At 42.5% G+C, this 24,304-nt stretch overlaps 2 protein-coding genes across 4 annotated transcripts in view; both read left to right on the top strand.

Annotated features, from left to right (window-relative positions):
* The window catches only part of LOC121539067 (glucocorticoid receptor), a 62,763-nt gene extending 45,200 nt beyond the window's left edge, over positions 1-17,563 (top strand). Inside the window, exons 3-9 of one of the 3 annotated variants that reach the window (XM_041847305.2) lie at positions 1,540-1,703; positions 2,268-2,384; positions 5,797-6,078; positions 6,191-6,335; positions 7,533-7,663; positions 7,996-8,153; positions 14,190-17,563. In XM_041847305.2, coding sequence (XP_041703239.2) covers positions 1,540-1,703; positions 2,268-2,384; positions 5,797-6,078; positions 6,191-6,335; positions 7,533-7,663; positions 7,996-8,153; positions 14,190-14,342 — 1,150 coding nt within the window. In that variant the 3' untranslated portion in view covers positions 14,343-17,563. The other 2 variants (XM_041847299.2, XM_041847314.2) reach the window with 2 other exon arrangements.
* Positions 17,564-21,401: 3,838 nt separating this feature from the next.
* On the top strand, positions 21,402-23,251 carry LOC121545721 (putative fibroblast growth factor 1). The gene is made up of 3 exons (XM_041856493.2): positions 21,402-21,706; positions 22,221-22,324; positions 22,931-23,251. The coding sequence occupies exons 1-3, from the start codon at positions 21,532-21,534 to the stop codon at positions 23,129-23,131; spliced, it is 480 nt and encodes a 159-aa protein (XP_041712427.1). The 5' UTR covers positions 21,402-21,531; the 3' UTR covers positions 23,132-23,251.
* Positions 23,252-24,304: the final 1,053 nt, after the last annotated feature.

Genomic DNA, 24,304 nt, shown 5'->3' with positions numbered 1-24,304 from the left:
TGAGGTGTAGTAGTTGTTGTTGGCCTGCTCAGTAATGAGGTGTAGTAGTTGTTGTTGGCCTGCTCAGTAATGAGGTGTAGTAGTTGTTGTTGGCCTGCTCAGTAATGAGGTGTAGTAGTTGTTGTTGGCCTGCTCAGTAATGAGGTGTAGTAGTTGTTGTTGGCCTGCTCAGTAATGAGGTGTAGTAGTTGTTGTTGGCCTGCTCAGTAATGAGGTGTAGTAGTTGTTGTTGGCCTGCTCAGTAATGAGGTGTAGTAGTTGTTGTTGGCCTGCTCAGTAATGAGGTGTAGTAGTTGTTGTTGGCCTGCTCAGTAATGAGGTGTAGTAGAAGCTGTATGCTCTGTTAGTGCTGCTCTGTCTCAGCAGCTGAGACTAGGGCCTACATCTAATGCCTCCCTATATTCCCCATACAGTCCCCTAATAGGGGGTCGTTTGAGAAGCAGCCGGTGACTTCTAAACGGATCAGATGAAGATAGCCCAGATGTTTGTGTTGTGGCAGACAGATGAGGTTTGTGTTGTGGCAGACAGATGAGGTTTGCTGCAGCTGTGTCGTAGCAGGCTATGTCCTCAGTACCGCTCTGAGTCTGTGTTGCTCAGTACAGTGGGCGTAGGCGCTGCTGTGGCTGGCGCTTAGCAGGAAACAGTAGCAACACCAGGGGGGTGGGGACCTGAGACTACAGCAGAGGAAGTAGCAGCACATTACTGCAGCAAGTAACGGCTCCACCTAGTGGTGTGTTTGGGAAAGGGCACATCAAACAGCTAGGACACGGTCAGACGGACAACATGTTGAGAAACCTTCCAAATCAGATAGAAATATATGTTAAAGAACAGACAGGCCTCTGACATGTAGAGAAAGTGATCATGGTAGCTCTATTCATGACATTTCTATCTGCAACATTCTGTATGCTTTAGATAGAATTCAAAGAACTGTGATTCTAAGAACAGTTATGCTCCAGTCATAGAGAGGGTGTTAGCGTCATGACGACCACAGGTATGGTGGTCCAACCACAGGTCTTTAGATGGTGTGGAGGCCAAAGAGGAAATTGTTTAACCACAGTTAGATGTTTATTCTTTGGATCTTAAAGGATTAGTGGTAAATTTAGGACTTTTCAGAAAAAAGAAACTCAACCAAGCACACAGGTAGTCTTGTAAGTTCCACAATAAATGTAATGGAGCTGATCTCAACTGACCAAAATGTAGGAAATGTAACAACAGAAGTGCCAAAGCCCCTGACTTGTTTGGAATATGTGTATGTTGTGAAACTGTGGAAGGGATGCTTTCCAAGAGCAGAGGGAAGTACATGTGTTGAGTTCCCCTGCTTGCTACAGTGTTCCAGCCACATGCTTCTGGGTGAGCTGGTACATAAGAGAGTCTGTCTCTGTGGAAATAGTGTCGGTATGTTTTCAGAATCCCAGAAGCATCATCATAGTGTGGCCAAGTTATTATTTTGTATTCATTCAGAAAATCGCACTTGTTACTGACTCTAAACTCTACTCCTCCTCCCTCTCTCCTGTCTTCCCTGCTCTCCTCTCAATGCAGTTCTACCTCCAGGCAGGGTGGTGGCGCTGCGTTGTCTACAACCCAGGGCAAGGCCGGGACCACCCATAAGATCTGTCTGGTGTGTTCAGATGAGGCGTCTGGCTGTCACTATGGGGTGCTCACCTGCGGAAGTTGCAAGGTGTTCTTCAAGAGAGCCGTGGAAGGTACAGTGGCAAGGGGTGAGATGCTAGGACAACTGATATGGTCTGGTCCCAGATCTGTTTTTACTATCTTGCCAAGAGGTTAGATAGTAGGACAACTGGTATGGTCTGGTCCCAGATCTGATTTTACTATCTTGCCAAGTCGGCAGAAACCGATCTGGGACTGGGCTACCACTGGTGATGGCATGAAATGATGTTGGTTTATATATCATCAATACTTGCCTGTGGCAAGGAGTGAGATGGTAAGACACCTTGTACTGTGGTGGCATGGAATGACGTTTGGTTTACGGTAGATACTGGCAGGGTAGGATGGCAAGGGGTGAGATGGTAGGACAACTGGTACAACTGATACTGGTACACAGCTGGTGGCATGGAATGGTGTTCGGTATGCATATCATAAATGATACTGTACTTGTTTGTGCCTGTTCTTATAAAGACAATGCAGACATTTGATTTGCAAGTTGGAGGCTTGCTGATCCAGTGTGATGCAAGGGGAAATAATGCTGTCAAGAATATAGTACTTTATTATATTTTTTGTCATTCAAATGATTTTTTCTTGTGTCTCAGGGCAACACAACTACCTGTGTGCTGGGAGGAACGACTGCATCATCGATAAGATCAGAAGGAAGAACTGTCCAGCCTGCCGCTTCCGCAAGTGTCTCATGGCAGGGATGAACCTGGAAGGTACGCTCTATTACCTTGTTTTATTGTCTCATGGCAGGGATGAACCTGGAAGGTACGCTCTTTTACCTTGTTTTATTGTCTCATGTCTCATTACAACCATTGAAGTATTCAGACCCCTTGACTTTTTCAACATTTTGTTACGTTACAGCCTTATTCTAAAATGGATTAGAATGCTTCGCTCCAGACCTCGTCATCAACCAGTATGTCTCTTTGTCTCTGTCTCTCTCGCGCGCTCTCTCTCTCTCTCCAATATCTCTCTTCAATCTGTCTTAGTCTCTCTCTCTCTCTCCAGTATCTGTCTTCAATCTGTTTTAGTCTGTCTGTCTCTCTCTCGCTCCAGTATGTCTTCAATCTGTCTTAGTCTGTCTTTTTCCTCTCTCCATTATCTCTCTTCAATCTGTCTTAGTCTCTCTCTCTCTCTCTCCAGTATCTGTCTTCAATTTGTCTTAGTTTTATTTTTTATTTAACCTTTATTTAACCAGGTAAGCCAGTTGAGAACAAGTTCTCATTTTCAACTGCGACCTGGCCAAGATAAAGCAAAGCAGTGCGATAAAAACAACAACACAGAGTTACATATGGGGTAAACAAAACATAAAGTCAAAAAATACCTCAGAAAATATATATACAGTGTGTTCAAATGTAGTAAGTTATGGAGGTAAGGCAATAAATAGGCCATAGTGCAAAATAATTACAATTAGTATTAACACTGGAATGATAGATGTGCAAGAGATGATGTGCAAATAGAGATACTGGGGTGCAAATGAGCAAAATAAATAACAATATGGGGATGAGGTAGTTGAGTGGGCTAATTTCAGAAGGGCTGTGTACAGGTGCAGTGATCGGTAAGGTGCTCTGACAACTGATGCTTAAAGTTAGTGAGGGAGATAAGTCTCCAGCTTCAGAGATTTTTGCAGTTCGTTCCAGTCTCTCTCTCTCGCCAGTATCTGTCTTCAATCTGTCTTAGTCTCATCATTAACATACATGTCTCTCTCTCCTCATCAGGGACCGTATGAAGCTGCCCAGACCAGTATGACATCATAATTAACATACCTGTCTCTCTCTCCTCATCAGGGACCGTATGAAGCTGCCCTACATGACAGACCAGTATGACATCATCATTAACATATGGATTAAATAAATAAATAAGTCCTCAGCAATCTACACAGTATACCCAGTAATGACAAAGCGAAAACAGGTTTTTAGAAATTGTTGCAAATTTATAAACAATTTAAAACACATACCTTATTTACATAAGTATTCAGACCCCTTGCTATGAGACTCGAAATTGAGCTCAGGTGCATCCTGTTTCCATTGATCATCCTTGAGATGTTTCTACAACTTGATTGGAGTCCACCTGTGGTAGATCCAATTGATTGGACATGATTTGGAAAGGCACACACCTGTCTATATAAGGTCCCACAGTTGACAGTGCATGTCAGAAGCAAAAACCAAGCCATGAGGTCGAAGGAATTGTCCGTAGAGCTCCGAGACAGGATTGGGGAAGGGTACCAAAACATTTCTGCAGCATTGAAGGTCCTCAAGAACACAGTGGCCTCAATCATTCTTAAATGGAAGAAGTTTGGAACCACCAAGACTCTTCCTAGAGCTGGCTGCCTGGCCAAACTGAGCAATCGGGGGAGAAGGGCATTGGTCTGGGAGGTGACCAAGAACCCGATGTTCACTCTGACAGAGCTCTAGAGTTCCTCTGTGGAGATGGGAGAACCTTCCAGATGGACAACCATCTCTGCAGCACTCCACCAATCAGGCCTTTATGGTAGAGTGGCCAGACGGAAGCCACTCCTCAGTAAAAGAAACATGACAGCCCGCTTGGAGTTTGCCAAAAGGCACTTAAAGACTCTCAGACCATGAGAAACAAGATTCTCTGGTCTGATGAAAGCAAGATTGAACTTTTTGGCCAAGCGTCACATCTGGAGGAAACCTGGCACCATCCCTATGGTGAAGCATGGTGGTGGCAGCATCATGCTGTGGGGGTGTTTTTCGGCAGCAGGGACTGGGAGACTAGTCAGGATCGAGGGAAAGATGAACGGAGCAAAGTATAGAGAGATCCTTGATGAAAACCTGCTCCAGAGCGCTCAGGACCTCAGACTGGGGCGAAGGTTCACCTTCCAACAGGACAACGACCCTAAGCACACAGCCAAGACAACGCAGGAGTGGCTTCGGGACAAGTCTCTGAATGTCCTTGAGTGGCCCAGCCAGAGCCCAGAGGCCGGACTTGAACCCAATCGAACATCTCTGGAGAGGTTCTGCAGAGAAGAATGGGAGAAACTCCCCAAATACAGGTGTGCCAAGCTTGTAGCGTCATACCCAAGAAGACTCGAGGCTGTAATTGCTGCCGAAGGTGCTTCAACAAAGTATTGAGTAAAGGGTCTGAATACCTATGTAAATGTCATATATATATTTAATATAAATTAACAACAAATTTCTATAAACCTGTTTTGGCTTTGTCATTATGTGTAGATTGAGGAAAAAATACAATTTAATACATTTTAAAATAAAATTGGCCACTCATTCCAAAACAGACTGCAACTCTTTGTTAAGGGTTTCATTGACTTCATTAGCTGTGGTCGCTGATGCGTGTATGGTTGAATCAGCAGCACACATGGACACACATGCTTTGTTTAATGCCAGTGGCAGGTCATTGGTAAAAATAGAAAAGAGTCGAAGGCCTAGAGAGCTGCCCTGCGGTACACCACACTTTACATGTTTCACATTGTAAAGAGGCCATTAAAGAAAATGGAACCTGGAAGCTAAACTATTTTACCTTGTTTTATTGTCTCATGGCAGGGATGAACCTGGAAGCTAAACTATTTTACCTTGTTGTATTGTCTGATGGCAGGGATGAACCTGGAAGCTAAACTATTTTACCTTGTTTTATTGTCTCATGGCAGGGATGAACCTGGAAGCTAAACTATTTTACCTTGTTTTATTGTCTCATGGCAGGGATGAACCTGGAAGCTAAACTATTTTACCTTGTTGTATTGTCTGATGGCAGGGATGAACCTGGAAGCTAAACTATTTTACCTTGTTTTATTGTCTCATGGCGGGATGAACCTGGAAGCTAAACTATTTTACCTTGTTTTATTGTCTCATGGCAGGGAGGAACCTGGAAGCTAAACTATTTTACCTTGTTTTATTGTCTGATGGCAGGGATGAACCTGGAAGCTAAACTATTTTACCTTGTTTTATTGTCTGATGGCAGGGATGAACCTGGAAGGTACACTCTTTTACGTTGTTTTATTGTACAGATTCTAGATTTGTTTTGATGTAAATTGGTGTACAACTCAGTCTATGACTACAAGCTACTACAACCTCAAATACCAGATACAAGTAGATATATTAGAGATCATGGTCACTCAATCTACCGCCTCGCTCCCTCTCTCCATCCCCACAGCTCGTAAAACCAAGAAGCTGAACCATTTAAAGGGGGTGCAGCAGCCCACCACGGCCGAGCTGACCCCCCCTCCCCTCCCAGAGGCCAGGTCGCTGGTCCCTAAGTCCATGCCCCAGCTCACCCCCACCATGCTGTCTCTACTGAAGGCCATCGAGCCAGACACCATCTACTCTGGCTACGACGGCACCCTGCCAGACACCTCCACACGCATCATGACCACCCTCAACAGGCTGGGGGGACGACAGGTCGTATCAGCCGTCAAGTGGGCCAAGTCCCTGCCAGGTACCACTCTCTCTAAGAGACACTGTTGGAAACCTTAGATAGCATTACTATACAGTATCATCAGGGAAATTGAACCTTTAGTCATTCAGTGTTCTGTTATCTTCCCGTGCAGGGTTCCGGAACCTTCACCTGGACGACCAGATGACTCTGCTGCAGTGTTCCTGGTTGTTCCTCATGTCCTTCGGCCTGGGCTGGAGGTCCTACCAGCAGTGTGACGGGAACATGCTCTGCTTCGCTCCAGACCTCGTCATCAACCAGTATGTCTCGTTGTCTGTCTGTCTCGCTCTCTCTCTCTCTCTCTCTCCAGTATCTGTCTTCAATCTGTCTTAGTCGCTGTCTGTCTCGTTCTCTCCAGTATCTGTCTTCAATCTGTCTTAGTCTCTGTCTCTCTCTCTCCATTATTTGTCTTCAATCTGTCTTAGTCTCTGTCTCGCTCTCTCCAGTATCTGTCTTCAATCTGTCTTAGTTTTGTATTTTAATTTTTTATTTCACCTTTATTTAACCAGGTAAGCCAGTTGAGAACAAGTTCTCATTTACAACTGCGACCTGGCCAAGATAAAGCAAAGCAGTGCGATAAAAACAACAACACAGAGTTACATATGGGGTAAACAAAACATAAAGTCAAAAATACCACAGAAAAATATATACAATGTGTACAAATGTAGTAAGTTATGGAGGTAAGGCAATAAATAGGCAATAGTGCAAAATAATTACAATTAGTATTAACACTGGAATGATAGATGTGCAAGAGATGATAAGAGATAAGAGATACTGGGGTGCAAATGAGCAAAATAAATAACAATATGGAGATGAGGTAGTTGAGTGGGCTAATTTCAGAAGGGCTGTGTACAGGTGCAGTGATCGGTAAGGTGCTCTGACAACTGATGCTTAAAGTTAGTGAGGGAGATAAGAGTCTCCAGCTTCAGAGATTTTTGCAGTTCGTTCCAGTCTCTCTCTCTCGCCAGTATCTGTCTTCAATCTGTCTTAGTCTCATCATTAACATACCTGTCTCTCTCCTCATCAGGGACCGTATGAAGCTGCCCAGACCAGTATGACATCATCATTAACATACCTGTCTCTCTCTCCTCCTCAGGGACCGTATGAAGCTGCCCAGACCAGTATGACATCATCATTAACATACCTGTCTCTCTCTCCTCCTTAGGGACCGTATGAAGCTGCCCAGACCAGTATGACATCATCATTAACATACCTGTCTCTCTCTCCTCCTCAGGGACCGTATGAAGCTGCCCAGACCAGTATGACATCATCATTAACATACCTGTCTCTCTCTCCTCCTCAGGGACCGTATGAAGCTGCCCTACATGACAGACCAGTATGACATCATCATTAACATACCTGTCTCTCTCTCCTCATCAGGGACCGTATGAAGCTGCCCTACATGACAGACCAGTATGACATCATAATTAACATACCTGTCTCTCTCTCCTCCTCAGGGACCGTATGAAGCTGCCCTACATGACAGACCAGTGTGAACAGATGTTGAAGATCTCCAGTGAGTTTGTCAGACTGCAGGTGTCTCATGACGAGTATCTGTGTATGAAGGTTCTGCTGCTGCTCAGCACCGGTGAGTCTCAGCCCCGCTTTTACTTTGACCTTTCACACTTGAGTCCATAACAACATGCCAACCTATTTCCTGATTGATGGCTGTGTGTTCCTGGGTTTTTAGTGTTCTTTTTTTTAAATGTTGATCCTGGCATTGGGATGTCAAAATAAAAGTTTCCTATTTCATCTTATTGTATTTTCGCTCAACATTTTCAACATATAATGGAAGGGGAACTGCATAGGTATGACTTACTGGGTTTATTGAACACATTTCCTGTTATGTTTCCATTTAGTGCCAAAGTATGGTCTCGAGAAAGGCACACAGAGGTTGATGTATTGTGTTGTCCCCCCCAGTGCCAAAGGATGGTCTGAAGAGTCAGGCAGTGTTTGATGACATCAGGATGTCCTACATTAAGGAGTTGGGGAAGGCCATCGTCAAGAGGGAGGAAAACTCCAGCCAGAACTGGCAACGCTTCTACCAGCTCACCAAGCTTCTTGACTCCATGCACGAGGTACACATTAGAGGTCTTCACGAGGTACACATTAGAGGTCTTCACGAGGTACACATTAGAGGTCTTCACGTGTCCAACACACCCACAATCCTGAGATAAGGCCCGGGACCGGGTCCTAAATTCTGACTTTTGCCTCGGATCTGGGTTGGGTCTGATTTAATTGCCACGGGTCTTGGGTATGTACAATCAAAATTGATTGACCGTCTGGACCCAATTGGACCCATCTTCTGTTAATTTAATGTGTATGAGGTGATGAGAACTGCGCAAGCTTGTTATCTGTGTCAGCCAATTGCAACTCAAAATGTATAGCTTACAGTGGGGAAAAAAAGTATTTAGTCAGCCACCAATTGTGCAAGTTCTCCCACTTAAAAAGATGAGAGGCCTGTAATTTTCATCATAGGTACACGTCAACTATGACAGACAAATTGAGGAAAGAAATTCCAGAAAATCACATTGTAGGATTTTTAATGAATTTATTTGCAAATTATGGTGGAAAATAAGTATTTGGTCACCTACAAACAAGCAAGATTTCTGGCTCTCACAGACCTGTAACTTCTTCTTTAAGAGGCTCCTCTGTCCTCCACTCGTTACCTGTATTAATGGCACCTGTTTGAACTTATCAGTATAAAAGACACCTGTCCACAACCTCAAACAGTCACACTCCAAACTCCACTATGGCCAAGACCAAAGAGCTGTCAAAGGACACCAGAAACAAAATTGTAGACCTGCAACAGGCTGGGAAGACTGAATCTGCAATAGGTAAGCAGCTTGGTTTGAAGAAATCAACTGTGGGAGCAATTATTAGGAAATGGAAGACATACAAGACCACTGATAATCTCCCTCGATCTGGGGCTACACGCAAGATCTCACCCCGTGGGGTCAAAATGATCACAAGAATGGTGAGCAAAAATCCCAGAACCACACGGGGGGACCTAGTGAATGACCTGCAGAGAGCTGGGACCAAAGTAACAAAGCCTACCATCAGTAACACACTACGCCGCCAGGGACTCAAATCCTGCAGTGCCAGACGTGTCCCCCTGCTTAAGCCAGTACATGTCCAGGCCACTCTGAAGTTTGCTAGAGTGCATTTGGATGATCCAGAAGAGGATTGGGAGAATGTCATATGGTCAGATGAAACCAAAATATAACTTTTTGGTAAAAACTCAACTCGTCATGTTTGGAGGACAAAGAATGCTGAGTTGCATCCAAAGAACACCATACCTACTGTGAAGCATGGGGGGTGGAAACATCATGCTTTGGGGCTGTTTTTTCTGCAAAGGGACCAGGACGACTGATCCGTGTAAAGGAAAGAATGAATGGGGCCATGTATCGTGAGATTTTGAGTGAAAACCTCCTTCCATCAGCAAGGGCATTGAAGATGAAACGTGGCTGGGTCTTTCAGCATGAAAATGATCCCAAACACACCGCCCGGGCAAGGAAGGAGTGGCTTCGTAAGAAGCATTTCAAGGTCCTGGAGTGGCCTAGCCAGTCCGGGTGGCCATTTGATTAATTGTTCAGCAGTCTTATGGCTTCGGGGTCGGGGTAGAAGCTGTTAAGGAGCCTGTTGGACCTAGACTTGGCACTCCGGTACCGCTTTTCGTGCGGTAGCAGAGAGAACAGTCTATGACTTGGGTGACTGGAGTCATTGACCATTTTTTGGGCCTTCCTCTGACACCGCCAAGTACATAGGTCCTGGATGGCAGGAAGCTTGGCCCCAGTGATGTATTGGGCCGTACGCACTACCCTCTGTAGCGCCTTGCGGTCGGAGGCCGAGCAGTCGCCATTCCAGGCAGTGATGCAACCGGTCAGGATACTCTCGGTGGTGCAGCTGTATAACTTTTTGAGGATCTGGGGACCCATGCCAAATGGGTCTCCTGAGGAGGAAAAGGCGTTGTCGTGTCTCTTCACGACTTTCATGGTGCAGTAGCCTATCTGACAACTACAGTGCTTTCAGAAAATATTCACACCCTTTTTACAGCCTGAATTTAAAATAGATTCTTTGGTCACTGGCCCACGCACAAAACCCCATAATGTTAATTTTTTAACAAATTCATTAAAAATAAAAAGCTGACATGTCTTGAGTCAATAAGTATTCAACCCATTTGTTATGGCAAGCCTAAATAAGTTCAGGAATAAATATTTGCTTAACAGGTCACATAATAAGTTGCATGGACTCACACTGTGTGTAATAATAGTGTTTGACATTATTTTTTAATGACTACCTCATCTCTGTACCCCACACATACAATTATCTGTAAGGTCCCTCAGTCAAGCAGAGAGTATCAAACACAGATTCAACCACAAAGACCAGGGAGGTTTTCCAATGCTTCGCAAAGAAGGGCACCTATTGCTAGATGGGTAAAAAAAAAAAAAACAGACATTGAATATCCCTTTGAGCATGGTGAAGTTATTAATTACACTTTGGATGGTGTATCAATACACCCAGTCATTACAAAGATACAGGTGTCCTTCCTAACTCAGTTGCCGGAGAGGAAGGAAATCGCTCAGGGATTTCACCGTGAGGCCAATGGTGACTTTAAAACAATTACAGAGTTTAATGGCTAGGATAGGAGAAAACTGAGGATGGATCAAAAACATTGCAGTTGCTCCACAATACTAACTTAATTGGCAGAGTGAAAGGAAGGAAGCCTGTACAGAATAAACATGTTCCAAAACATGCATCCTGTTTGCAACAAGGCACAAAAGTAATAATGCAAAAAATGTGGCAAAGCAATTCACTTTTTGTCCTGAATACGAAGCGATATGTTTGGGTCAAATCCAATACAACACATTACTGAGTACCACTCTCCATATTTTCAAGCATAGTGGTAGCTGCATCACGTTATGGGTATGCTTGTCATCGTTAAGGACTTAAAAAGAAACATAATGGTGCTAAGCACAGGCAAAATCCTAGAGGAAAACCTGGTTCAGTCTGCTTTCCACCAGACACTGGTAGATTAATTCCCCTTTCAGCAGGACAATAACTTAAAACACAAGGCCAAATCTACACTGGAGGTGCTTACCAAGAAGAAAGTGAATGCTCCTGAGTGGCCGAGTTAGTTTTTACTTAAATCTGCTTGAAAATCTATGGCAAGACCTGAAAATGGCTGTCTAGCAATGATGAACAACCAATTTGACAGAGCATGAAGCATTTTGAAAAGAATAATGGGCAAATGTTGCACAATCCAGGTGTGGAAAGCTCTTAGAGACCCAGAAAGACGCGCAGCTGTAATCGCTGCCAAAGGTGGTTCTACAAAGTATTGATTCAGGGGTGTGAATACTTATGTAAATTAGATTTCTGTATTTCATTTTCAATACATTTTCAATGTTTAAAAATATATATTAATACACTATATATACAAAAGTATGTGGACATCCCTTCAAATTAGTGGATTTGGCTATTTCAGCCACACCCATGCTGACAGGTGTATAAAATCGAGCACAAAGCCATGCAATCTCCATAGACAAACCTTGGCAGTAGAATGGCCTTACTGAAGAGCTCAGTGACTTTCAATCTGGCACCGTCATAGGATGCCACCTTTCCAACAAGTCAGTTCGTCAAATCTCTGCCCTGCTAGAGCTTCCCCGGTCAACCGTAAGTGCTGTTATTGTGAAGTGGAAACGTCTAGGAGCAACAATGGCTCAGCCGCGAAGTGGTAGGCCACACAAGCTCACAGAACGGGACCACCGAGTTCTGAAGTATCTAGCCCGTAAAAATCGTTGTTTCCTTGGTTCCTCCGAACTGCCGAGTTCCGAACTGTTTGTCGGGAGCTTCATGAAATTGGACTCTGGAGCAGTGGAAATGCGTTCTCTGGAGCAGTGGAAATGCGTTCTCTGTAGTGATAAATCACGCTTCACCATCTGGCAGTCCGACGGATTAATCTGGGTTTGGCGGATGCCAGGAGAACGCTACCTGCCCCAATGCATAGTGCCAACTGTAAAGTTTGGTGGAGGAGGAATAATGGTCTGGGTCTGTTTTTCCTGGTTCAGGGTAGGCAACAGTTTGGGGAAGGCCCTTTCCTGTTTCAGCATGACAATGCCCCCGTGCACAAAGCGAGGTCCATACAGAAATGGTTGGTCGAGATCAGTGTGGAAGAACTTGACTGGCCTGCACAGAGCCCTGACCTCAACCCCATTGAACACCTTTGGGATGAATTGGAACGCCGACTGCGAGCCAGGCCTAATCGCCCAACATCAGTGCCCGACCTCACTAATGCTCTTGTGGCTGAATGGAAGTCCCTTCAGCAAATGGTGTTGTGTTGTTTTATGCAAGAAACCACTTTACAAAATATAATGCATTATTATTCCCATACCATTATTACACAGAATCAGACAAATTATGCTACCCTCTGCCTATTGGCTACTTAGCTTATTCAAGCCTGTCTCAAAATACAACACTGCCCCTTTAAGACATAAAAATATTGCTGCCTCCTGGTGGTCTGGAGCGCAATAAATATGAGATTCATGTTTCAGTTTCTGTACACATGGCATACAGCTAGATATGAGATTCATGTTTCAGTTTCAGTTTCTGTACACATGGCATACAGCTAGATATGAGATTCATGTTTCAGTTTCTGTACACATGGCATACAGCTAGATATGAGATTCATGTTTCAGTTTCAGTTTCTGTACACATGGCATACAGCTAGATATGAGATTCATGATTCAGTTTCTGTACACATGGCATGCAGCTAGAAATTGGATTCATGTTTCAGTTTCTGTACACATGGCATACAGCTAGATATGAGATTCATGTTTCAGTTTCAGTTTCTGTACACATGGCATACAGCTAGATATGAGATTCATGTTTCAGTTTCTGTACACATGGCATACAGCTAGATATGAGATTCATGTTTCAGTTTCAGTTTCTGTACACATGGCATACAGCTAGATATGAGATTCATGATTCAGTTTCTGTAAAAATGGCATGCAGCTAGAAATTGGATTCATGTTTCTATGCACATGGCATTTGATTTGATTTATTACGATCCCAATTAGCCGACGCCAGTGGCGACAGCTAGTCTTACTGGGGTCTGACACATAATGAAAAAGACATTACAGACAAAATACTTTACAATTTACATACATTTAAAACATTAACATGTAGTGTGTGTGTGTGTGAGCATCTATCAGTTACACATACATGTCAGTACATACACACAACAAGTAGGTCACATGGGGGAGAGGCGTTGTGTCGTGAAGTGTTGCTTTATTTGGTTTTTGAAACCAGGTTTGCTGTTCACTTGCGCTATATAAGATGGAAGGGAGTTCCATGCACTCATGGCTCTGTATAATACTGTACGTTTCCTTGAATTTGTTCTGGAACTGGGGACTGTGAAAAGACCCCTGCTGGCATGTCTGATGGGGTAAGTGTGTGTGTCAGTGCTGTGAAAAGACCCCTGGTGGCATGTCTGGTGGGGTAAGTGTGTGTGTCAGTGCCGTGTGTAAGTTGACTATGCAAACACTTTGGAATTTCCAACCCGTTAATGTTTCTTATAAAAACAAGAAGTGACAGTCAGTCTTTCCTCAACTCTTAGCCAAGAGAGACTGGCATGCATAGTATTAATATTAGCCCTCTGATTCCAATGAAGAGCAAGACGTGTGGCTCTGTTCTGGATCAGCTGCAGCTTAACTAGGTATTTCTCTGCAGCTCTGGACCATATGACTGGACAATAATCAAGATAAAACTAGAGACTGCAGGACTTGCTTTATGGAGTGTGGTGTCAAAAAAGCAGAGCATCTCTTTATTACGGACAGACCTCTCATCATCTTTACAACCATTGAATCTATATGTTTTGACCATGACATCTAGATATGGGATTCATGTAGGAGTATTAGTGGGTTTTGAACAAAGATATGAGAAACGGTGACAATAATTTGCAGATGTTGTGACAGGATGTGTTAAATGTGTTCTCCTGTCATTCGTCTATCCAGGTTTGTTTTAGTGTCTCTGTTTTGTTTTCAATGTACACGAAGAACATTTCTGTGACCAACAGACAATAAATAAACATGTCAGATGTTCTGCTTTCCCTTTAGATGGTTGGTGGTCTGCTGGACTTCTGCTTCTACACGTTCGTCAACAAGTCCCTGTCGGTGGAGTTCCCAGAGATGTTAGCAGAGATCATCAGCAACCAGTTACCAAAATTCAAAGCCGGCAGCGTCAAGCCCCTCCTCTTCCACCAGAAATGACTGTGTGGTGCTACCGCCACTGGTCGTGTCCGCCGCCGAGACAGAATGCCTTAAAATCCCCTCGCCTCACCTTCCCCCTGACAGAGAGAGACAAGGAAGAAGAGGAGGAACAATGTACAGGGGTTTGCTGATTTTGGGGATGAAACGAGCGCCATCAAGGAGGAAGGAGAGATTTGTCAAGAGGCAGAAGGCGAGACACAGCAGAGGTTTTTGGTTTGTTTAACATCAATGGTCTAGTATATAGGATAACAGTAGGAATAAACGTTTTCATAAGTTTAAAGATAAATAGAGGATTGAAATAAACTACCCATTCATGTTTTCTCAGGTGTATGACCCGCAGAACTTAACAATATCTAGATTAAAGAAGTATCTATGTACAGATTATTAAGATGATGATGTCTTAAGTTTCTGATGCCACAGTATATACAGTTTATTATACAGGTAGTTTCTTACCTCCCCAAAGGTAACACTAGAACTACCTTGTGCTGTTATTCAACAGGTTTACCCACTGTGTATTCCTCTCCCTACTGTCGTTTTTAGGACGTTGTTGTAACAGAGTTGATTATCAAGTCACATGACGTGAAATATATATATATTTTTTTTCGTAACTGTCATTTCAAAAGCATGTGCATTGCTTTTTAATGTCAGGCGTAACATGATGAAATTGTTTATGTAATGAAAGCATACAGTTCACAGATCTATCTTTGTCTACATTAGGCTACCTGCCAGGTTTACACACACCGTCGATCAGAAAAAGGGAGAAAAAAATGTGCCTTTTTAGCTTGAAGTCTGATTTTAGCCGTTCTCTCTCTCTCTCTCTAACTGTCCGAGGCTAGATATTCTTCTTTCACCATCATGGTTGACCCTCAGTGTATGTGATTGTCTTTTTTCTATTACATGCAGTTGCAGTCAGTTTTCCTTTTTAAAATGGCTGCCGTGTTTGTCTGTTGCTACTGCAGCTCAGTAATGGCTCCTCAGTGTGAACTATAACAAAAAGATCAATCGATCTAATAATACTCCCAATCTGCATACAGTATTCACCTCCCGGTCTCTTGTCTCTTATACACGTCTCATTTTTAAATACTATTTTAGTACTATGCCCCCCCCCCACTAAAAGGAGAGAATGTGAAAGTACATAGTAAAGACGATGGCTATAACTCTATTGGATGTTTGTAGGCGGAAGCTATTAATTGTGTCACCTTTGAACTTCTGTTATTTTTGTCAGCAAAAGTACTTTTGTCCATCAGTGAACTAATACCTTCTTCCTGTTGCTTTTGTTTTAACTGTTGTTTTGCTGGTAGTTTCTTTGCCCATTTGTCATTATTGGAATGTGTCGAAGAGAGCGATGCATCAGCCAATCAAAAATGGAGAGTGCAGATTCCTTTTTTTGGAACGCATCGACAGCCCCAAAACCAGAAGAGCTGGTTGCTATGGTTTCCATATAGATTTGATGGGAAAATGGCTGTTCTTGAATGGAGTTGTACAGTAGTTCTTGGTCACTTTAGTAAAATATAAACAGTAATAGTCCAAGGCAGAGGGCCCCAGTGTTGACCCTCAATACTCTTATGTTCTGCTCTCTGTATGAACACACATGTGTTTGAATGGATAGTAGAGTGGTGTGTGAATGAAACGCGGGTAACTGTTGCCATTATTCATCCCTAAAGAATCATTATAGCGCTTACATTCTGGCAACGGGGACCATTTTGTGAGACGACAAACCAGGTTTGCATGAAAACCAGCGTACACAGGGGTTGATTGAGAACTGACACTGGTGGATCCTGGTCTAGGACAACTTCCCACTGCTGCTCACACAACAACCCATTACCCACCTTGGTACGTCTCAGCTCTTATAGTGTGTGTGTGTGTGTTACTCAAAAGTTTTCCATTAAAGCACTTAGTGCTAACATCCTTCTCTGTCATCTTGTCTTGCACTCAAACTGTCTGCGTCCCAAATGACACCCTGTTCCCTATGTAGTAGTGTGTTACTTTTGACCAGGGTAGGGCTCTGGTCTAAAGTAGTGCAGGACATAGATCATAGGGTGTGATTTGGGACACAGCCTGTAGCTTAGTTGATGAGGGGGGTATAGCTTAGGGCCACATTCTGTCCTCTGGGACTCGCAGTGCCAAACCTTTTACATTTCTACTCTCTCTTTTCAGGTTTGGAAAACAGTCCTCGTTTTAACAGTCCTCGTTTTAACAGTTGTCAGTGTTTATTTCAGAAAAAAAAAAAAATTTAAACAACAAAAAAAAAAAACGTCTTAAAGCGCTTACGTCCACCATGGATTTAATGGATTATTAAAGAAACTAAAAAGGTGAACTATTGACCTTTTTGGTTTTCCACACAAGAGATTCCCTAGCATTAGTATAGATAGCAAGTTGACCCTCTAGTCTAACAAACCCTTTCTATACACATGTACTTAGGGAGCTAAATGAGTCCAACAGGAGTTTGTCATCTTTTATGTGTTTGTCACCAAGAACATTTCCCAGCTTTGTGCATCTGCTTTGTCATCCATGTTTTGTTTTGCTTCTGTGCAGATTCTCCTTCTTTCTCCCGTCGTCTTCTTCTGTGTTTGAAACAAACCAACCCAGGTTTCATTTTCTGATTTTCATACACTATGCCCACATCTAATAAGAAGCTATACATTAGTGATTATTAAGAACAACTATACCATACTCAGGTTGTTGTCATTGGTTAAAAATGTATGTGGTCATCTATGTTCACTGATGGAACTGTTTAAAACCAAAAACATTCTGTTTTGATTCCCAGCGTGTGTTTTTCTGACATTAATTAACGGTCAGGTTAAATAAAAGCTCACCTGGCCGTTCAGGTACGTTAGTTTCATACATACTGTACACGTCAAAGTCATCTGATATTCTCACTACTTGGTTAGCCATTGTTAACTTCCCAGTCTATCCTAAAGGAAAACGTGTATTTTCTTTCAATGGTGATACAAAAGTAGTTAATCAGAAAATGTATTCTCCCAATCTAAACTGCGTCTGTATTTCCTATGGGTTACTTTCACATTCAGTGTGGCTACAAATTGTACTCTGCTGTTGCCTTTCATATAATAGGCATGAAACCACTAACTACTCACCTCTCCTTATCCAAAAATGTATTGGTCTCTGTGGAATTGTATTATGCAGTACATTATTTACAAGACATTCTGAAAATATGCAATAGAAATTTCAAATACATGAGTTACTTGTTACTCTAAACAGATTATAGACATACTATGTCATTTCTTTTTTAATTTTCCAATATAAGCTATTTTAGACAGAACATTTTCACTTTAGTGAACTATTTCTGTGTTTCTCTGCAGGACAGATTTTCAGGAAAACTTTCAAGTGTCAATATATACCATTTTATTTAGACAACACAGTTCCAGAATGTTAGATTTTCTACCAGGTGGCCAAAGCAAATCCAGACTCAAAGTTCAGCATATTTCCCTGTAGTCTTAGTAGCTCTTGGAACGACAGACCTACAGGACTTTGTTTTATAACACATTTGATATTTCTTTTTTTGTGTGGCTTTGGTCAAATGTTGTGTACTTAATGCTATGAACATAGTAGTCAGTCAAAAAACTTCACACACAAACTGTTTGTGAAAGTAATCAACCAGCATGAGCCTGAAAATTTGCACTACCCAAAATATTGAAATTCTATTTTGTATAAAACGTATGCAGACACGATGATGATGATGATGAGGATTCACTAGTATATCCTTTCCTTTGAAGATTATTGGTTTTGCTTACACAATTTGAATTATGTACAGTGCCTTGCAAAAGTATTCATCCCCCTTGGCGTTTATCCTATTTTGTTGCATTACAACCTGTAATTTAAATGGATTTTGATTTCATGTAATGGACATACACAAAATAGTCCAAATTGGTGAAGTGAAATGAAAAAAAATAACTTGTTTCAAAAAAATGCTAAAAAATAAATAACGGAAAAGTTGGTTGCATATGTATTCACCCCCTTTGCTATGAAGCCCCTAAATAAGATCTGGTGCAACCAATTACCTTCAGAAGTCACATAATGAGTTAAATAAAGTCCACCAGTGTGCAATCTAAGTGTCACATGATCTGCCACATGATCTCAGTATATATACACCTGTTCTGAAAGGCCCCTGAGTCTGCAACACCACTAAGCAAGGGGCACCATCAAGCAAGCGGCACCATGAAGACCAAGGAGCTCTCCAAACAGGTCACGGACAAAGATGTGGATAAGTAGTGGTCCCGTGTAGCTCAGTTGGTAGAGCATGGCGTTCGATTCCCACGGGGGGCCAGTATGAAAAATGTATGCACTCACTAACTGTAAGTCGCTCTGGATAAGAGCGTCTGCTAAATGACCAACAAACAAAAAAAAGTACAGATCAGGGTTTGGTTATAAAAAATATCAGAAACTTTGAAACATCCTACGGAGCACCATTAAATCCATTATTAAAAAATGGAAAGAATATGGCACCACAACAAACCTGCCAAGAGAGGGCCACCCATCAAAACTCACGGACTAGGCAAGGAGGGTATTAGTCAGAGAGGCAACAAAGAGACCAAAGATAACCCTGAAGGAGCTGCAAAGCTCCACAGCGAAGATTGGAGTATCTGTCCATAGGACCACTTTAAGCCGTACACTCCACAGAACTGGGCTTTACGGAAGAGTGGCCAGAAAAAAACCATTGCTTATAGAGAAAAATAAGCGAACACGTTTGGTGTTCGCCAAAAGGCATGTGGGAGACTCCCCAAACATATGGAAGAAGGTACTCTGGTCAGATGAGACTAAAATTGAGCTTTTTGGCCTTCAAGGAAAACACTATGTCTGGCGCAAACCAAATACCTCTCATCACCCCGAGAATACCATCCCCACAGTGAAGCATGGTGGTGGCAGCATCATACTGAGGGGATGTTTTTCATCGGCAGGGACTGGGAAACTGGTCAGAATTGAGGGAATGATGGATGGCGCTAAATACAGGGAAATTCTTGAGGGAAACCTGTTTCAGTCTTCTAGAGATTTGAGACTGGGACGGAGGTTCACCTTCCAGCAGGACAATGACCCTAAGCATACTGCTAAAGCAACTCGAGTGGTTTAAGGGGAAACATTTAAATGTCTTGGAATGGCCTAGTCAAAGCCCAGACCTCAATCCAATTGAGAATCTGTGGTATGACTTAAAGATTGCTGTACACCAGCAGAACCCATCCAACTTGAATGAGCAGTTTTGCCTTGAAGAATGGGCAAAAATCCCAGTGGCTAGATGTGCCAAGCTTATAGAGACATACCCCAAGAGACTTCCAGCTGTTATTGCTGCAAAATGTGGCTCTACAAAGTATTGACTTTGGGGGAGTGAATAGTTATGCACGCTGAAGTTTTCAGTTTTTTTTGTCTTATTTCTTGTTTGTTTCACAAGAAAAAAATATTTTGCATCTTCAAAGTGGTAGGCATGTTATGTAAATCAAATGATACAAACCCCCAAAAAATCCATTTTAATTCCAGGTTGTAAGGCAACAAAATAGGAAAAATGCCAAGGGGGGTGAATACTTTCGCAAGCCACTGTACACATAACCCAATGTAAAGAAAAACAATGTGTTGTATTTCTCCCACAAATAATAATAGTTTTATATGTCCTCTGTATTATTACTCGTCTGTAGTAGGTCATGTTGATGCTTTTCCTTCCATTAAATGTTGAACTGGACATCTTCGTTGTGTGTGGTATCTTTCAAAACAAGGAATTGTATGCAGATTGATCATGATGTTAGCTCACTTCTGAACAATGAAAATGGTCACCTTGTCAGATATACTTTTAATAATCATATTATGATAATTAAGCAATGGTTCATTCAATAAATGGGCTTTTCTATTCTGGTGCTTATTGGTTTGATTTGTAACCAAATGATTTCCTTCGCTAGCTGCCAGTGGACCTATTCTAGTTTATGGAAATGAATGTCTTGGCACCGAAAGATGTTCCTACACCAAACTCCACTTTCATGTCAGTCTAATATTGCTACTGCTAGTCTCTTGGTATCAGCATTTCAACACAGAATTTATATGACCACACTTGATGCCCCAAAGCCAGTGATAATGTTAGGAGAAAACTGCTTTTTGTTCCTTATTGAGGCCCCATAGCCTGATCCCAGATATGTTTGTACTGTATGGCCAACTCCTATGGTGGTTGGCATACCAAACATTTTGCCATGGCAAGACTGCACAAACAGATCTTGGACCAGGCTACAAGGCTGTGGCTCCTATCCCAGATTCCCAGACGGTCTCTATAGTGAGACTGTTGTAGAGGGTTTTATGGATGGACAGTTGACGCAAACTCTCAAGTTATATCCTGGTTGTCAAGGGAGATTGGCTCCCACCTCAGGAATGTGTATCCTCCTTACTGGTTCCCGAATGACATTTTCTTTTCAATGTTGTCCTAAATTTGCTTTGTAGGGGTGTAGTCTTTGTTTGATTACTTTGTTTAAGGGTGCCATTCAATTAAATATTATTTATTATTGTTGTAGGCTACACAACCGCATAGGGAAAGATGAGGCCCCCAAGGATTCCTGTGAACTGGGATGGATTATTTTACCTTGTAGCCTAGTAGCCATTTTCTCTCTTATTAGAATAAATAATTCATGTATTTGTTCAGATTAGAATAATTGAGATTAAAATCTATTTGGATAGAGAGACCAGGGCCTGTATTCTCTCACAGCAGGAGTGGTAATCTAGGATCAGTTTTGCCTTTTTAGATCATTAATGAATAAGATGATATGGACAAGGGGGGGATCTGATCCCAGATCAGCACTCTTACTCTGATGCTTTATGAATAGTTTACAGGTCCTGGTCCAATATAACAGGAACCGCCAGCAGGTGTATGTGTAACAGGTGTTACTGTTGTATCCTAATAGTGTGTTTCTAACTTTAATCCTCCACTTCCTGGGTGGGAAAATAATGAGCAGATTAGGCTACGGGTACGCGCCCTCTTTGGTGGTCAGTGCTCCGCTCCCCCACGACCAAACGCGCGTGACCACAGATCGTTGTTGCTTCTACGGGTGACTATAAAGTCCAAACAGGTTTCTGTTTGCCATCAAGAGGCGATTTTACTACCGGGTTGTTTTCGTTCTTACCGCAGCCGCAGAGCGCGCATCAGGTGTTTTTTCTCAGGTAGTGTGACCGACCGTCGCTATTTTAATTTATTGTTTATCCAAAAATGACGGATGAGGAAATAACGGTTTTACCGGTGGGGCAGGAGATTGAGAGATTCGGATGTAACCTGCTCGACAATAAAAAGCTGACCCGCCTATACTGCATGAATGGCGGACATCATCTGCAGATTCTCCCGGATGGGACAGTGGGAGGCAAGAGGGACGAGAATGACATTCACAGTAAAACCAGAAATACTAGAATATTTCAGTGGATTTTGTGTTCTCAAATGAAAAAAGAATACAATGTAAATAATACAAAAATCTATGTTATTAATTCGGCTACTATTTCGTTTATTGAATTGTTCATCTAATCAAGAAGTTTGTATTTATCTGAATAATTAACTTTATATTGAACTGTAATACATTTATGTTGATGCATGCTCTAATAGTTTGCAAAAGTTCACAATGGACCTAAAATAATGGTTATTTCCAGGCTCATAAACTTCGGTACAGATAATCATTAGTCTCCCACACTGTAATAATGGCCCATAATCATTTTATGGCTCAGGCTCAATAATAAGGACAGTGGGTGTGAATTACTGAAAGCCTATCTCTATCATGATAGGAATGTGTGGGATATATTTAGACTGCAACAACACAGTTGTGTTAGTTTGCCATCTTGTGTGTGTGGGGGTGGGGGGGTCTGTCTGTCTGTGTCAATCTGATGTTGCCTTCTGCCCTGTCCTTGCCTTAGCGGTCCTGAGGGTGAAATCTGTGGACCATGGTGTGGTTGTCATCCAGGGGACAGAGGCAGGACTCTACTTGGCCATGAGCAGTGAAGGAAAGCTACACAGTTCAGTGAGTATTAAACTGCCTGTATGACTGTTCTTATGGTGAGCCCTTCACCCTCCCTAACTAACCTACACACAAAAGTCACAGAAACAGTGCTGTTTAACATTGGTGTCAACACATTCATTTAGGATAGTGATAGGAGACATTTACAAGTATTATTATCCTTCAAATAATTATTTTACATCACTCAAACATTTTAAAAATGTTTTCCTTCTTTGCATTCCAACTGTTAGTTACGTGAACCTTACCAATCTGTTTTGGACTACCTATAGCCTTTGACCACCTCCAGAACCTTACCCATCTGTTTTGGACTACCTATAGCCTTTGACCACCCCCAGAACCTTACCCATCTGTTTTGGACTACCTATAGCCTTTGACCACCTCCAGAACCTTACCCATCTGTTTTGGACTACCTATAGCCTTTGACCACCCCCAGAACCTTACCAATCTGTTTTGGACTATGTATAGCCTTTGACCACCCCCAGAACCTTACCAATCTGTTTTGGACTATGTATAGCCTTTGACCACCCCCAGGTAATCTAATCAATGACCAGCGTAGGTTTGTGATGATTAAGTATTCCGACTATCTGTGTTTCTGTCTCTCCCATGTAGTCGACAGTAACGGATCAGTGTTATTTCCTGGAGAAGATAGAGGTGAACCATTACAACACGTATCAGGCCCAGAAGTGCCAGGACAGGAGCTGGTACGTGGGACTGAAGAAGAATGGAAAACCAAAACTAGGCTCTAGAACCCACATAGGGCAGAAGGCCATCTTCTTCTTGCCCCGGCGGTTGGAGGGCACAGGGGAGTGAAGGGTGTAAGTCCAGGGGTGCGTCTGAAATGGCGAAATGTAGAGCACTATATTGGGAATAGGGTGCCATTTTAGACGCATCCATTCAAATCAAATCCAATTTTATTTGTCACATGCCGAATACAACAGGTGTAGACCTTACCGTGAAATGCTTACTTACAAGTCCTTAACCAACAATGCAGTTCAAGAAAGAGTTAAGAAAATATATACTAAATAAACTAAAGTAAAAAAATTCACTAAAATAAAAAAGTAACAAGAAAATTACATTAAAATAACTAAGCTATATACAGGGGATACCGAGTCAATGTGCGGGGGTACAGGTTAGTCGAGGTAATTTGTAAAGTGACTATGCATAGATAATAAACAGCAAGGAGCAGCAGGGGGTCAATGTAAATAGTCCGGGTGGCCATTTGAGTAATTGTTCAGCAGTCTTATGGCTTGGGGGTAGAAGCTGTTAAGGAGCCTTTTGGTCCTAGACTTGGTGCTCCGGTACCGTACGGTAGCAGATAGAACAGTCTATGACTAGGGTGACTGGAGTCTTTGACAATTTTTTGGGCCTTCCTCTGACACCGCTTAGTATATAGGTCCTGGATGGCAGGAAGCTTGGCCCCAGTGATGTACTGGGCCGTACGCACTACCCTCTGTAGCGCCTTGCGGTCGGATGCCAAGCAGTTGCCATACCAGGCAGTGATGCAACCAGTCAGGATGCTCTCGATGGCATTCCAAGGTGCTCAATGGTAAATTGCAGACAGACAGACAGGCTAAACAAACAGTATTTGAAATGTAAACTAGTACTGAAGCTTGAGTTGCAGGTTATAACAGTAGTTATAATGCCTTCACTGACCGGTTATAGATGCTGTCATCTGTATAAACTGTTATAGCTATATGATGGACAGCTGACTGGCAGAATCATGCTAAAACTTGACCAAATGAAACATTCCACTCCACACTACATCTAGACTCTACTTTATGCCGCTAGCTAGAACTCTAGAATGTATATCTTTCCTGATGTGATATGACTATTGTTCACTGTGGTCCTCTGTAGCTGAGTTGGTAGAGCATGGCACTTGCAACGCCAGGATAGTGGGTTCGATTCCTGGGACCATACGTACTTAAACTGAATGCACGCAAGTGTCTGCTAAATGGCATATATTTCAATATAATATTATGTAAT

The sequence above is a fragment of the Coregonus clupeaformis genome, chromosome 3, assembly GCF_020615455.1.
Source record: "Coregonus clupeaformis isolate EN_2021a chromosome 3, ASM2061545v1, whole genome shotgun sequence".
NCBI classification, from domain to species: domain Eukaryota; kingdom Metazoa; phylum Chordata; class Actinopteri; order Salmoniformes; family Salmonidae; genus Coregonus; species Coregonus clupeaformis.
The sequence above is the reverse complement of the archived record's forward strand: the minus strand, read 5'-3'. Positions and strand labels throughout refer to the sequence as shown.

Coding starts and splice junctions, on each gene's coding strand:
- LOC121545721 (XM_041856493.2), top strand. CDS start 21,532: ATGACGGATGAGGAAATAACGGTTTTACCGGTGGGGCAGGAGATTGAG. Junction 21,707..22,220: donor GGACGAGAATGACATTCACA/GTAAAACCAGAA, acceptor TCCTTGCCTTAG/CGGTCCTGAGGGTGAAATCT. Junction 22,325..22,930: donor AAGGAAAGCTACACAGTTCA/GTGAGTATTAAA, acceptor TCTCCCATGTAG/TCGACAGTAACGGATCAGTG.